We start from the raw sequence: 12,820 nt of genomic DNA, 5'->3' as shown, positions 1-12,820 counted from the left end.
ACCGGCTCCTCCCCAATCCCGGCACTCTCAGAGTCGGGCTGAGCTGAGCTTTAATGACGGAAAAGAAGCGAAGGCGACTCCCGGACACGGACCCACATCTCGGGGCACTGCCGTCATGGTCAGGCCCGGCACCGGGCAGACCCCCGGGGCGACCCCCGGGGCGGTGGCACCGGGCAGCGGTGAGGAGGGGGCGGGTTAAGGCACTGGGGCGGGGGAGACACCCCACACTGGGGGGATTCGTCCCTGTTAGAAGCAGCCCCATAGGGGCGGGAGGGAGCTGGAGGCGCTTCATCCCCGTGGGGGGACACGGCGGGGACACGGCGAGACAGGGGGAAGCCCCCGAGGTCCCCACGGCCGCCGGTCACACCGGCGCCACGTAATTCCCGGGGAAAGTGCCGAATTTCTGCGTCCTTCTGGACACTCCTGTGTGTATAAAGACGCGGAGAGGTGGTGAGGGGTGAGGGTGGCACCTTGTCCTCATCCCTGTCCCCAGGGAGGTGGCTACGCACCCACGAACCAGCCGTCGTCGCACTGCTGCATGACATCCACGCGGTCCCCTTCCAGCAGCTCCAGCTCGTCGGCGTTCTGGGGCCGGTACTGGTAGAGTGCCCGGTACCTGCGAGACAAAGCATGGGCAGAGCCCACCCCCCTAAGGGTCCCTCGTGGGGACACCGCGCCCCGGGGACGCTCCCGGCCCTGCTTACGGAGTCCACCGGATTTCGGAGCCGTTGTAGGACGGGGCGGGCTCGGGCCGGGCGCTGGTTTGTGCCGCCGGGGTCGGGCGCTGTTGGGGGACACGGGGGGTTCAGGGCGGCATCCGCAGCCCCAGCGGTGCCGGGGCGCGATGCCAGGGCGGGGGGCATTCACCTGCTCGGGGGTCCAGGCAGAACGCCGGGGCTCCTGGGGGTGGGCGGCCGCAGGGTGTGGGGGGCTGGTAGAGGCCACCAAGGGGCTGGGGGTGCCAGCGTGGGGCAGCTTTGGGGAGGGGGGAAAGGTGGCACCGAGGTGGCGTGGAGAGGATGGGCGCCCGTCCGCCACCCCGGGACCCCGCTTGGCTTCCCGGGGGGAGCCGGCGGGAGCCTGGGGCATGCGGGGGCCGGGCGAGCGCTGCAGGGACGGCGATCCGGCCGCGGGCCGGGGGCTGGCGGGGGCGGGAGAGGAAGGGATGTCCTCGGCGGTGGTTTTGACCCGCGGCTCCTTCAGCACCTGCACGTAGGTGGCGGGGAAGATGCCCTGGCGGCTGGTGCCCGAGATCCGCCCCTCGTACCAGTTCTCGTTCACCCGCCGCACCAGGCAGATCCGCTCGCCCTGCCGCGGGAGCAAAGGGCGGGTCAGCACGGATCGGCCCGGAACAGCCCGGGATGGCACAGCACGGAGCGGTACGGCTTAGCCCGGGATGGCACAGCACGGAGCGGTACGGCTTAGCCCGGGATGGCACAGCACGGAGCCGCGGTACCTTGCGAAAGGAGAGCTCCACGTGCAGATCCCCTCGGAAGTTGTAGAGCGCCAGCGCCTCACCGTATTCCAGCACCTGGAGCGTGGGAGCCTTGATGGGCTTGGGCACCTCCGTGGGGGGCAGGATCTGGGTGGGACACGCGGGTGAGGGGCAGCGCCAGGACCCCCCGGCCACGCTGCCCCTTCACGGCCCGGGCTCACCTCCACGTAATTGGAGGGGAAGATGCCCACGCGGCCGTGGTGCTCCCCCTCCAGCCAGTTCCTGTCCACCTCCTTATGGATGTAGACGATGTCCCCCTTCTGCAGCGTCAGCTCCCTGCAAGGGACACTGTCACACCTGTCCGGGGGCACAGTCTCCTCCCCGGCTCGGCTGGCAGGGCCACCCCACGTGCCAGGGCTCCCCCCATCCCCCTGTGTCACCCGAGGGGCACAGCGGGACCCCAGGAGTGACCCCAGCGCTCACTTGGGAGACTCAGCCTGGAAGTTGAACTTGAGGCGAGCAGCTTTCATCTGGGGAGGGAGAGGAGAGGTTACAGGGAGACATCCCCAGTCCCAGCCACCCCAAATCCCACATGGGGTGGGACCATCCCAGCCTCACCTTCTTCTCTTCCCTCTTGACGGCCTCCACGGTGTCCCCCAGGTCCGACAAGCTGGGGAGGGTCCCTGGCCTGAGGGTGTCTGTAAAGAGCGGGGTGTCACCAGCCAGGGTGAGCGGGGTGCCCCATGGCAGGGCCTGGGGGCTCGGGGGGGATAAAGGGGGGCTCACCTCTGCCAGGACTCCGGTCACTGGCCAGCCCCAGGCCACCCCGCTCCATGCTGTGGGTGACAGGTGAGTGGTGGGTGGCAGGGGGGCTCCACAGCCGCTGGGGTGACAGGGGACTCCTGAGGGGTGACAGTGGCTCAGGGCAGGGCTGAGCCTCGTATCCAGCCCTGCTGCCATGAACCCTCCCTGCTCTGACCCTGTGAATTGCATGGAGCAGGAGCCCTGGGTCTCATGGACCAGGACATCAGGGACCCTCAAGACTCCTGTATCCCATGGACCAAGACCCCTGGATCCCTGGGTTCCACAGACCGGGAATTCGGGGTCCTCCAGGACCAGCATCCCTGAATTCCATGAACCAGGATATTGGGGTCCCCCAGAACAACGACCCCGGGATCCCAGGGCCAAGAACCACTGGGCACCCCAATGTGAGGACGCTGGGGTCCCCCAGAACCAGGACCCCTGGGTTTGCTCTCTCCACCCCTCCCGGGGCTCCTCCCGGAGGCAGCCAAGCGGGACAGGTCCAAAGTTTTCCGGCAGCGCCGGCAGCGCGGCCCCGCTGCCGCCGAGCAGGAAGCGCCGGGGAGGGCTAATGAATAACCCCGCTCCGGGGGGCACTTAAAGAGCCCAAATGCGCCCCCCAAGCCGGAGGAGGGGCTGGGGAGGGGTGGAGGCCCCACTCTGTGCGCCCCTGGGGGTTACGGTAGGTCATACAAGAGGAGGCGCTCGTTGGTTTGTTTGTTTGTTTGTTTGTTTGTTTTCCTCCGGCTGCCGGGGCGCAGAGGGGTCTGTGGGCACACCCAGACGTGCCCACCCCATTCCGGGGTGCCCATCCCATCCCGGGGTGCTCCGGCAGCCGCCGGCACAGCTGTCCCCTCCCTGTGCCCGTGGGGACACAGCGGTGGGAATCCAAGCGCCGTCACCTCCCCTGGGACGGAGCCAAACGCCGGGACACGGCGTCCCTGCTCCAGGGACGGGGGAAAGGGTCAGCCCCGCTCCGGCCCCGTCCCACCCAGCGGGCAGCCGGCCCGGCGCCGGCTCCCACCCGTGCCGGGCTCTGGGGGGACCGGGGGGGCAGCGCTGCCACGGGGAGCTCCGTGGGGATCCCGTGGGGGATGCCGGGGGACTCCCACCCCGCGGGACGCTGCAGGGACAGCCCGCCCGCCACCCCCAGAGCGGGGTCCCGTCCCTCGCCTCCAGTGGGGTCTGGGCAGGGGGATTTGGGGGCGCGGGGGGTGCGAGCGGCCGCTGAACTCACCGAGCAGCCGGGGAGGCCGGAGCAGGGGAGCGAGCGGTGGGAGCAGCCGCCGGGCTCTGCCGGGAGGAGCGGGAGGGGGTGGGAGAGAAAAATTAATCATCCAGGAGGCCGAGTCTCGGCGGGAAGCGAAGGAGTCCAGCTCGGCTGCGCCAATAAACCGCCGGACGGACGGACGGACGGACGGGCGGGCTGGGTCCTAAAGCCCCACAGCCACGGCCACGGCTCCAGGCTGCTGAGCAGCCGTGCGTGGGTCCAGATGTGCGTGGGGCCAGCCAGGCAGGCACCGGGTTGTGCACACATCCAGATGTGCATGCAGCTCGCTGAGCATTCACCCGGCCGTGTATGCATACAGATGTGCTGGGCTCAAGCCGTGCATACATCCATCCATCCATCCAGTTGTTCACACATCCAGCTGTGCACACATCCAGCCATGCACCCATCCGAGCGTCAATCCAGATGTGCATCCCATCACATGCATGTCCAAGCCTTGCACAAAGGCTGAGCCCACATCTGGATGTGCCCACATCTGGATGTGCCCACAGCTGGACGCCCTGGGGGGGACTAAGGGGCAGCAGGAGGGGCCTGGGGTACCTGGCGGGGGGTCCGGCGCGTCTCCATGTCTCTCATGTCCTTGTCCAGCTCCTCGCTGAGCTGCTCCAGCTCCTGCTCCAGCAGCACCTGCACGGGCAGGACGGGGCTGTGGCGGGCCAGGCTGGCACTGCCCGCGGGCACCGGGACCCCGCTGCCACCCCCTGCCCCCCCCCCGCCGCCACCACCTCACCTCTATGGACTGAGCCCGCTTGGGCCTCGCTGCTGCCGGGCTCTGAAAGGGCAGGGGCCGGTCAGGGGTGTGCCCACCGCGGGGCCCACCCCCTCCCCGAGCGCCAGGACCTGCCTACCTGCTCCCGCGGAGAGAACTTCCCTGGTTCGTAGTCAAAAATGCTGCCAGGCTCGGCGGTGGCACCGGTGGCACCCCAGCGGGTCCTGTGGAGGACGGGAGGGGTTCAGCCAGCGCAGCCCCCCCCCTCCCCGTGGGTACCCCGGTCCCTGTGCCAGGCTCACCAGTCCATCCCGTTGGGCATTCCAGGGGGCTCAGCTGGGGCCGAGCCCCTCCTCCGCGGCTTGGGGGGCGATGGAGGCGCCGTGGTGGGGCAGGAATGGGTGTCCCAGTCGGGCTCTGAGGGTGGGGAGGTGAGCGGGTGCCGAGCCGTGCCCGCTCCGTGCCACACCCGCACACCCGGGCTCACCTGGCAGCTTGCTGTGGATCTGCCGGAACATGCTGCGGTACCAGTCCCGGGGGCTGTCGACGCTCTGGGGGGGACACATTGGGGTGGTGAGGGGGTGACAGCGGGGTGACACCCCCGCCCTGCACCCCCACTCACCGAGCGTGAGGCCAGGGGCATCCCCGTCTCGTCCACGGGCCCGATGCCATCGTACTTCACCCAGCGCCTCTCCCGCCGCTTGCTGTCCTTGGTCCAGGTTGCCGACCAGCCCGGGGGCCGTGGGCAGGCGGGGGCAGCCCTGGGGCTGGGGGTGGGCTGGGCGGGCACCTGCGTGCTGGGGGCTTTGGCCTCCTTGGCTGGCCAGGTCTGGTACCACTCATTCACTGCAAGGTGAGCACGGCTCAGGTGGGCACGGCTCAGGTGGGCACGGCTCAGGTGAACCCCCAGGGGTGTCCCCAGGGTGCTCAGGGCTCTCTGTACCTGAGCTCTTGGGAGCTCCCTGGCTGTTCTCGGCAGCGCCGCGGCTCTCCGGCTCATGGAAGTGGAAGTTGAGGGTGTTGGAGCCGCGGTGGCGGATGACGGGCACCTGTGGCACAGGGAGGGGCTGGCACAGAGGATCGGAGAGGTGCAGCCCCCCCGAATCCCCCCGCATGTGCCAGCCCCACTCACCCGTGTCACCGTGTGCTGCGGGGACACCTGCAGAGCTGGGAGGAGATGGGGAACGTCCTCCACACCCAGGGCCGGGCTGGTGTCGGGGGGCAGGAGCCGGCCCGCCATGGCCGGGGGGAGGGATGGTGCCCGGGAGCTGCCCGTGCCCTGAGGGAAAAGCAGCTGTCCCTGTTTTCTGGGCATTCCCAGGCTTTGCCAGAGAGATGAGGGCTCGGAGGAGCCCCAGCGCCACCGCTGGGAGCGTCCCCTGTTACTCAGAGGCACAGGGGACACGCGTGTGGGGTGACAACCGCGGTGGCAGCGTCCCCAGCTCAGAGAGCCTGGCGGTGCCAGGGGAAGCGGCTGTTCCTATTCAGAACCAGCCCTGGCACGGGTCCCCAGCTCCTTCTCCATGCGGCTCCAGACACCCGCCCCTCTCCCTACCCCGGCTGGGCAGGGATGGATCCAGCCCGCCGGGCTCTCCGGGGAGAACACGCCCGGAGCGGGTCGGGGCGATGGCTGTGCCGCCTTCCCATCCCCGGCATCCCGGCGCGCTGCCCTCCCGCCCGGGCACGTGGCGGCAGCAGCGTCGCCCGCCCGGGAGCGCTGCCAGGGCCGGGAACACGACAGGGCAGAAATATTTCCCCGCCCTGCAGCGCAAACAGGGAGGGAGAGGGGACGGAGGGACGAGGAGCAGGGAACGCGCGGCCGAGCCGGGCACCGCCCGCCGGGAGGGCGATGCTGTGACTCACCGCGGACCGGCCGGGGGGCAGCTGGGGGGGACGGGACCCCCGGAGCCCTTCCCGACACCGGGATGGCTCCGGAGGCCAGCGCAGCACCGGGGCCTTTGGGGGACAGCCGTGCCCTGGCTCGTCGCTCACCACTCCGTCCCCACCCCGGCACCGGCGCTCGCAGGTGCCAGACCCCGCCTCAAACGGGGCGTGCTGGGGGGCTGCCGGGGCGTCCCAGCCCGACACGGTGCCCTCTGTGTGTGTGTGGGACCCCCAAATCGGAGGGGCGACCCCTCGGCTCCCTGGTTCCCGCACTCCTGGAGGCTCGGCAGCCCCAAGGTTGTAACTAATGTTAATCACCCCCGTGGGGAAACTGAGGACCGGGGAAGGATGTGCCCCGGGGCACAGAAAGTGGGGTGCAGGCTCCCATCCCCCCAGGGCACCCAAAAACCTCCACGCCATTCCCAGCGCAGCCCCACACGGGGCTCGGCCCCATCCTTCTCCTTTGGAGTGTCCCCCAAAACCGGTCCCCAGGGGTCCCCTCGGGCCCCCCCAGCCAGCTCTTACCTCCTGGGCGGTGCCAGAGGGGCCCCCCGGGAAGCACCGGGGTTTTGGGGAGCCCCGGGGCGAGCGGGACGGAGCTGCGAGCGGCAGGGAGGAAAAATCCACGGCACGAACTTTGCCGGGAGAAGGAGCGGGGGGGCCTCAGCGCATGCTGGGGGGCTGGAGGGGAGAGCCCCCCAATAGCATCCCCCGGGAGGGTCGGCAGGCACCGTCCTGCCCGGCTCTGGGTCCCCGTGTGCCCCGGCCCCCCCGGGGTGCGCTGTCCCCCCAGCGCTCCCCGCTCTGGAGCGGGGCCGGCCCATTCAGAGTTTCCAGTGACATTTCCAGGGATGGGATCCAGGGAATGGAGCCAAGAGGCTGAACTCATCCCACGCCCCGCGCACGCGTTCCCGCGCACCCGGCCCCCGCTTACGAAACGGGGCGAGCCCGGCGTCGCCGGCCCCCCGGCGCGATGGAGACGGGGACTCGGGGGGATTTTCGGGAAAGGATGGGGAGGGAATTCCGGGTGGAGGTCGGGACTGAGGGGAGGAGCGGAGTCTGTGCTCCTGTGAACCTCCGAGTGCCGGGATGGGAGCACGGGGAGAGCAGTGCCCCCATCCCCACTGCCGCCCGCTTTCCCACGGGTGACCTTCCATCCCCTCCATCCCTCCATCTCCTGCATTCTTGCGTCCCTTCAATCTCTCCATCCCCCAGGGATTTGGGCACTGGGGACCCCCATGTAAGCCCCCCGTGCTCTGCCTGTGTCCCACCTCACCCCCTCCAGCGTCACCGGTTCCCCATCCGATGGAGAAGGGGATTTCGGGGAATTTTTGGGAGAGGGTGAGCAGGGAAATGCTGAGAGGTGAGGGCCGAAGTGGGGAGTGGGATCTGTGCTCCTGGGAGTGGGATCTGTGCTCCTGTGCTCACCCAAGCCCTGGTGTGGGGCACAGTCAGAGCAGAGCCCCCATCCCCACTGCACCCCTCCACCCCCTCCATCCGCCCATCCCTAAGGAATCAGGGCACGGGTCCCCCACGGAACCCCCCGTGCCCTCCTCTGCGGGTGCCCCGTGTCCCCCCTCGCCCCCTCGGGCAGGGCCCGCACCCACCACTCACCCGCTGGCCACTTCCTGCTCCCCTAAACTGCTGACACCCCCAAAACGGGGCTGTCCCAGCCCTTCCTCATCCCGTGAGCTCCCACGTGAGCTCCCGGGGAGATTGTGGCTTCGCTGCCACCCCTCGGTCCCCACCAAGCCACCGCCCCCTGCTGCTGGGGTCGAGGGGGACGATGGCAGGAGCCCCGGGCTGGCTGCGATCCTGCACCCGTGGGACACCGGGGACACAGGGGACACCGGGGACACAGGGGACAGGGTGTCCTCCCCCCGCCCCAATGCCGTGGGAATGAGGCAGCTCCTTGGTGCCAGCTGGGGACACCGTAGCGAGGACTCAGGAGCTGATCCTGCTGGAAAATCCCGGGGTGACGAGGGCAGGGATGGCAGCGGGCTCGGGGAGGGTTAAACCCAGCGAGGGGACCCCCGAGCCCATCCCTGCTGCCAAGGGGTGACAATCTCCTCCGGGTCCTCTCCAGCCCACCAAGTGACACCTCTCGAGGTCGCAGCACCCGCTGGCGATGCCAGGAGCAGCTCCCTGGACCGCAGCCCCCCTCGGGGTGCCGACACCCCCTGCCCCAACCCCCGCTCACCTCCTGCTCCGCACGCACCTTCCCTTTGCCCGGCGAGGAGCCTCCAGCGCCGGCCCTGCCTCGGTCCCTCCCTCCCCGCGGCTCCCAGCACCAGCCTCCGCTCGCAGATAAATATTTAACGCGCAGCCCGAGCCGGGATTAACAAAGGGCGAGTGTTTCCTGTTTGCTCAGCGGCTATGCCAGCCGGGAATGTGCGGCCGGCCCCGGGGATGCTCCCAGGGATGCTCCCCTGGGCAGGGATGATCCAGGAGCCTCCCGGTGCCGAGCGCGGGGTCTGCGAGCGGTGCCGGGGCTTGGGGGGGGTCCCCGGTTTGGGTGGGAACACCCAGGAAAAGGGTGGGAGAGCCGGAGCGTCCCGGCCCGGGAGTGCCCTGGATGCATCCGGGGCTGGGAGCGGGAATGGCGCGGGGAGGAGCGGAACAGGGAGCACGTGGTGAGCTGAGCTCGAGGAGGGCGCTGAATTCCCAAAGGAATTGGGATGAATGATTGGGATGATGGCCTGGAGTCCTCCAGAGCTCATCCTGAATATTCGGCTGCCACTCGGGAAGAGGGGATGGATCCCAGGTGTGGAAGGCAGAGTGGGAGCCACAGCAGCTTCCTGGCAATGATGCAGGAGGGGATCCCTGGGCAAGAACTGTGGAACTGCAACCGCCAGGATCCACCCAGAGGGATCCCGACCCCAGGGCTGCTCCCTGAATCCTCTCTGTGGAGGCAACACCCCCAGAAGGGACAAGGAAGGAGCTGGGGTGGAACAAGAGCTGGCACATCCCGTCCTGTCCCTGCTGGCACGGCGTTATTTACCCAGGGAAGGACGAGGAGCAGGAGCTGAGAGCTCTCCAAATCTCCAAACGCAGCCGGGAGCCGCCTCTCCCTGTGCTGGGGGCTGGGAGACGGCTGTCCCAGCCCTGGAGAGGCTCTAAAACCCCCCAAATCCTCCCTTCTGGCAGCACATGAACCCCCCTCAGCCACCCAAAAAATCACAGTGGAGCGCAGTGACTGTGTCAATTTTTAAATTTTTTTTTCTTTTTTTTTTTCCTCCTTAAAGATGACTCCGATTTACATCGAGACAGTTCTAACAAATTCATTCCTTGTTTCACAAAAAAAAAAAAAAAAGAAATTATATTAAATAATTTCTGCCAATAAATAACATTTTCACCATTTTTTTCTCCTTTCAACAGAACTAAAAAAAAAAAAAAAAAAAAAAGAAAGCAAGAAATAAAAATAAAAATTAAAAAGGAGGCAGTCTCCAGGCAACGGGCGTATGATCCTTCAGCATCGAGAACCCTAAAATCACCATCACTGCACCCCTGGAGGGCTTCAGGTCCTCCCTGGCCGAGGTTTGGTGGGATCTGCATCCCTGCCAGCTCCCCTGGCCAGGTGGGATCTGTGCCAGAGGCAGCCAGAGGGGTTCTCCCAATCCCAAAAAGAAAATTAAGCTTGAACTCAACCCACCACCCGCCCCATTGCCGACTCCCCTCCTTGGACATGCACCTTGCTAGAACATGCAAAAAAACCCAGGCTGCGGGGAGGTGGGGGCTTTCCCTGGATTTGGGGGCTCCCTCGGGTCGGGGGGGCTCCCCCGGGGCCCGTGGGTCCCCTCAATCCCGGTTGTCCAAGCTCCAGGTGGCAGCCGGGGAGGGGAAGGGACGGGCGGGAGCTCGGAGAGGAGGGGTCAGAGACAAGCCCAGCTCCGAGGCGCTGGATTTGGGGGGGGAAAGGAGGAAAAAGGGGGAATTTGGGGGCGTTTCTGGATTGGTTTTTTTTGGTTTGCCGTGGTGGGGTTCGGGGCAGGGAATTCTGCTCCGAAGTTGTCCCCAAAAGAGGGGAGGGGGGATCTCGGCTGGGGGCTGTGGCAGGGGAAGCCCGGCAAGGAGAGGGGGCGTTAATTGAGGGGGTAATTAGCACCCAGAGCCCCATCGCTGCTCCTCACCCCCTCGGGGGTGTTAATTGAGGGGGTAATTAGCACCCAGAGCCCCATCGCTGCTCCTCACCCCCTCGGGAACTGCTTCAAAGGGAAGAGGGGACCTGGAAGTGTGACAGCCACACGTGTGGGCGCCACAAGGACATAAGGACAACTTCCAGCCCTTGGCCACCACCTCTGGGGCTGAGGCAACCAACACCCAGCCCTTGGCCACTGTTTCCAGGGCTGGGACAGTGCAGCTCCACCAGCCCTAGGGACAAGGGGGGACAAAAATCCCACTCCTTGGCCACCTTCTCCAGGGCCAGGCCAATGAACATCCAGCCCTTTTCCAGGGCTGGGACACGGGGAAGCTGCAGCTCCACCAGCCCCAAGGAGCAGGGGGCTGGATCTGAGCCCCCAAACCACAAAGCACAAAGTCCAACAAAAGGATTTTGGGGAGGGGGAATCAGTGATGCCAGAGCAGGAGAAGAGGGTGGGGGGACAAACTGCCAGCAAAGCAAATCCCCCTCTGTGATGGGCAGGGCCCTGCTGACCCCCCCACGCTGGGAACAGGGGGGTGCCAGGCTCGGGGGTCCCGCAATTCCCATCCCAAATATCCCGACTAAAACCTGGCTGGCTTGGGTGAGATCCCAGCCTGGGTCAGCACAACAGGCCCGAACATGCACGGGCAGCCCCGGGCACGCTCCGTGTGCCCGGGTACCACACACGGGCTCACCGCTCACAGGAGGCCCTGAAAGGACAAAGAAATACTCACAGACAAAAGGCAATTTGGCCCCACTCCTCGGACTGGGGGGAGAGAAGCTCGCTCCAAACATCTCGCGCTTTTCGCAAAGCGGTGGGCGTGGAAAAAAAAAGGGATCAAAGGGAAAAAAAAAAACCAAAACCAACCAAAAATGAAAAGAAAAAGAAAAAAAAAAAAGAGGGGAAAGTGGAGGCATGTGACTGAAAAGCGTGGAAAGCCAGCGGTCTGCTCACAGAATGCTAAACAGCCCCGTGGGATTAGGTGACGTCTGATCCTAAGACAATTTGAAAGCTTCCTGGGAAGTTGCTGTTTTCCTCTGGAGCTGGAACGGCCGAGGGAAGACAGCAAGATCCAGGGAAAGCCTTGGCAAAGATCCCCTGGGAGAGGCTCAGCCCTGCCTGCAGAGAGCACGGGAGAAGGGAAAGCTGGAGAGGGGTGCTCCAGGAGCTGCTGCCTCACCTCCAGGCAATGGAAGGGAAGTGTCCAACAGGAATCCTACAAAACCCTGCACAGCTCATTGGGAAGTGTCCTACAGGAATCCCACAAAACCCTGCACAGCTCATTGGGAAGTGACCAATGGAAATCCCACAAAATTCACTGGGAAGTGTCCAATGGGAATCCCACAAAATCCTGCACAGCTCACAGGGAAGTGTCCAATGGGAATCCCACAAAACCCTTCCCCAGCACTCCCAGTCTAAGTGAAATAATGCTCAGTGACAGAATACTCAGCTCCCACTCCAAAATCCCTGACAACACCCAGGGGGTGCCCCCTGGGAACCCCCAGGATCCCTGTCCAGATCACCCTGCCAAAATTCCTGTCAGATCCACTCGGTTCTGCCTTCCAAGCCTTCCCTGCTTCCCACTCCAGGGGCTGCCCCGTCACCAGCACTGAGCCACATCTCCCAAAACCAGCAGTGCCCCACCCACCTTATCCCAAACTTTTATCAGCAACCCCCTGCTCCAGCTGCTGGGAAAGGCTGAGCTGCCCATGGCTCCTCTGATGCCCAAAGCCACCCACCCGCTGGGGGACAGGGAGGTGACACTGGGGGGGACCACCCTGTCCCCCACACTGCTCAGCAAGGGCTGATTCCAGAGCTGGGAGCAGGGAATGTGCCGTGGGCTGGGCAGCCTGTGGTGGTGGGGGAATGGGGGAGCTGCAGCCTCCAGGGTGTAATTCACCCCCTTTTCCTTTAAAACTCAGGCCCTGCAGCTTTCCCAAGGCTCATCAGACAGCAGAGATAATTCCTCTGCTCTGAATCAGAGGGATTCCCAAGGGAATTCTGCTGCACAGACTGGCTGCTCCAAGTGGAAGAGCCACAACAAGGGTCAGCACTTCCCCCACCTTCTCCCTGTTTTCCTTTGGGACTCCCCTGAGATAAAGCTGAAATCCTGAAGGAAAAGGTGCTGTGGTTGGTGTTAACAGCCCTGGAGCCCTCTGGAGCTACCCCTGGCTGTCACCTTGGAAAAGAGCGATGGATCCCAGCAATCTGCCTTCCAGGGAATTGGTTGCTAAAGCAGCAGCTGCAGGTAGGCAAGAGGTGGAAGAAAACAACAGGAAAAATCTGGGAAGAAAACAGGTGTGTAAAGGAAAACCAACCCAACCGTATCCTGAAGGGAAGGACCTGCTTTGGAAAGCTCAGGCTAACTCCAAATTGTGCCAAAGCCAACGACCCAAGTTGCCTGGTTTGACTGATTTTTGTTTTTTAATCCAACCCCCCCCCAGCAGAGGTTTGGCCTCTCAGGGGATGGCAGCTGGACAGCACAACACTCCCGGGATGCTCTAGCAGTTGGATTGGTTTCTAACTCAAAAGAAAAAAAAAAAAAAAAAAAAAAAAAAAAA

The 12,820-nt window shown here is 65.1% G+C and overlaps 1 protein-coding gene across 6 annotated transcripts; it reads right to left on the bottom strand.

Moving 5' to 3' along the window:
- Positions 1-33: 33 nt before the first annotated feature.
- SORBS3 (sorbin and SH3 domain containing 3) lies at positions 34-12,738 on the bottom strand. Of its 6 annotated transcripts, none has more exons than XM_050982826.1 (19): positions 8,318-12,738; positions 5,366-5,512; positions 5,177-5,282; positions 4,856-5,079; positions 4,721-4,784; positions 4,536-4,650; positions 4,373-4,457; positions 4,255-4,296; positions 4,065-4,151; positions 3,474-3,529; positions 2,222-2,415; positions 2,054-2,133; positions 1,919-1,965; positions 1,657-1,771; positions 1,457-1,582; positions 868-1,308; positions 705-784; positions 510-616; positions 34-423 (listed from the first exon to the last, which is right to left on the bottom strand). In XM_050982826.1, exons 2-19 carry the CDS (start codon positions 5,471-5,473, stop codon positions 362-364), a joined length of 2,139 nt encoding a protein of 712 aa, XP_050838783.1. In that variant the 5' UTR covers positions 5,474-5,512; positions 8,318-12,738; the 3' UTR covers positions 34-361. The 6 variants fall into 6 exon arrangements, with proteins under 6 accessions (XP_050838783.1, XP_050838788.1, XP_050838786.1 ...); XM_050982831.1 differs by having other exon boundaries at positions 2,222-2,337; XM_050982829.1 differs by having other exon boundaries at positions 8,336-12,738.
- Between the last annotated feature and the right edge of the window lie 82 nt (positions 12,739-12,820).

The sequence above is a fragment of the Serinus canaria genome, chromosome 22 (assembly GCF_022539315.1).
Source record: "Serinus canaria isolate serCan28SL12 chromosome 22, serCan2020, whole genome shotgun sequence".
Lineage (NCBI taxonomy): Eukaryota > Metazoa > Chordata > Aves > Passeriformes > Fringillidae > Serinus > Serinus canaria.
This window is presented reverse-complemented; position numbering and strand designations above follow the sequence as displayed.

Excerpts from the sequence above, each read along its gene's own strand:
- SORBS3 (XM_050982826.1), bottom strand. The coding sequence starts at position 5,473 with ATGGCGGGCCGGCTCCTGCCCCCCGACACCAGCCCGGCCCTGGGTGTG. Across the intron at positions 4,152-4,254 it reads AGCGGGCTCAGTCCATAGAG|GTGCTGCTGGAGCAGGAGCT; the intron begins GTGAGGTGGTGG and ends CTGCCCGTGCAG. Across the intron at positions 1,966-2,053 it reads TCAAGAGGGAAGAGAAGAAG|ATGAAAGCTGCTCGCCTCAA; the intron begins GTGAGGCTGGGA and ends CTCCCTCCCCAG.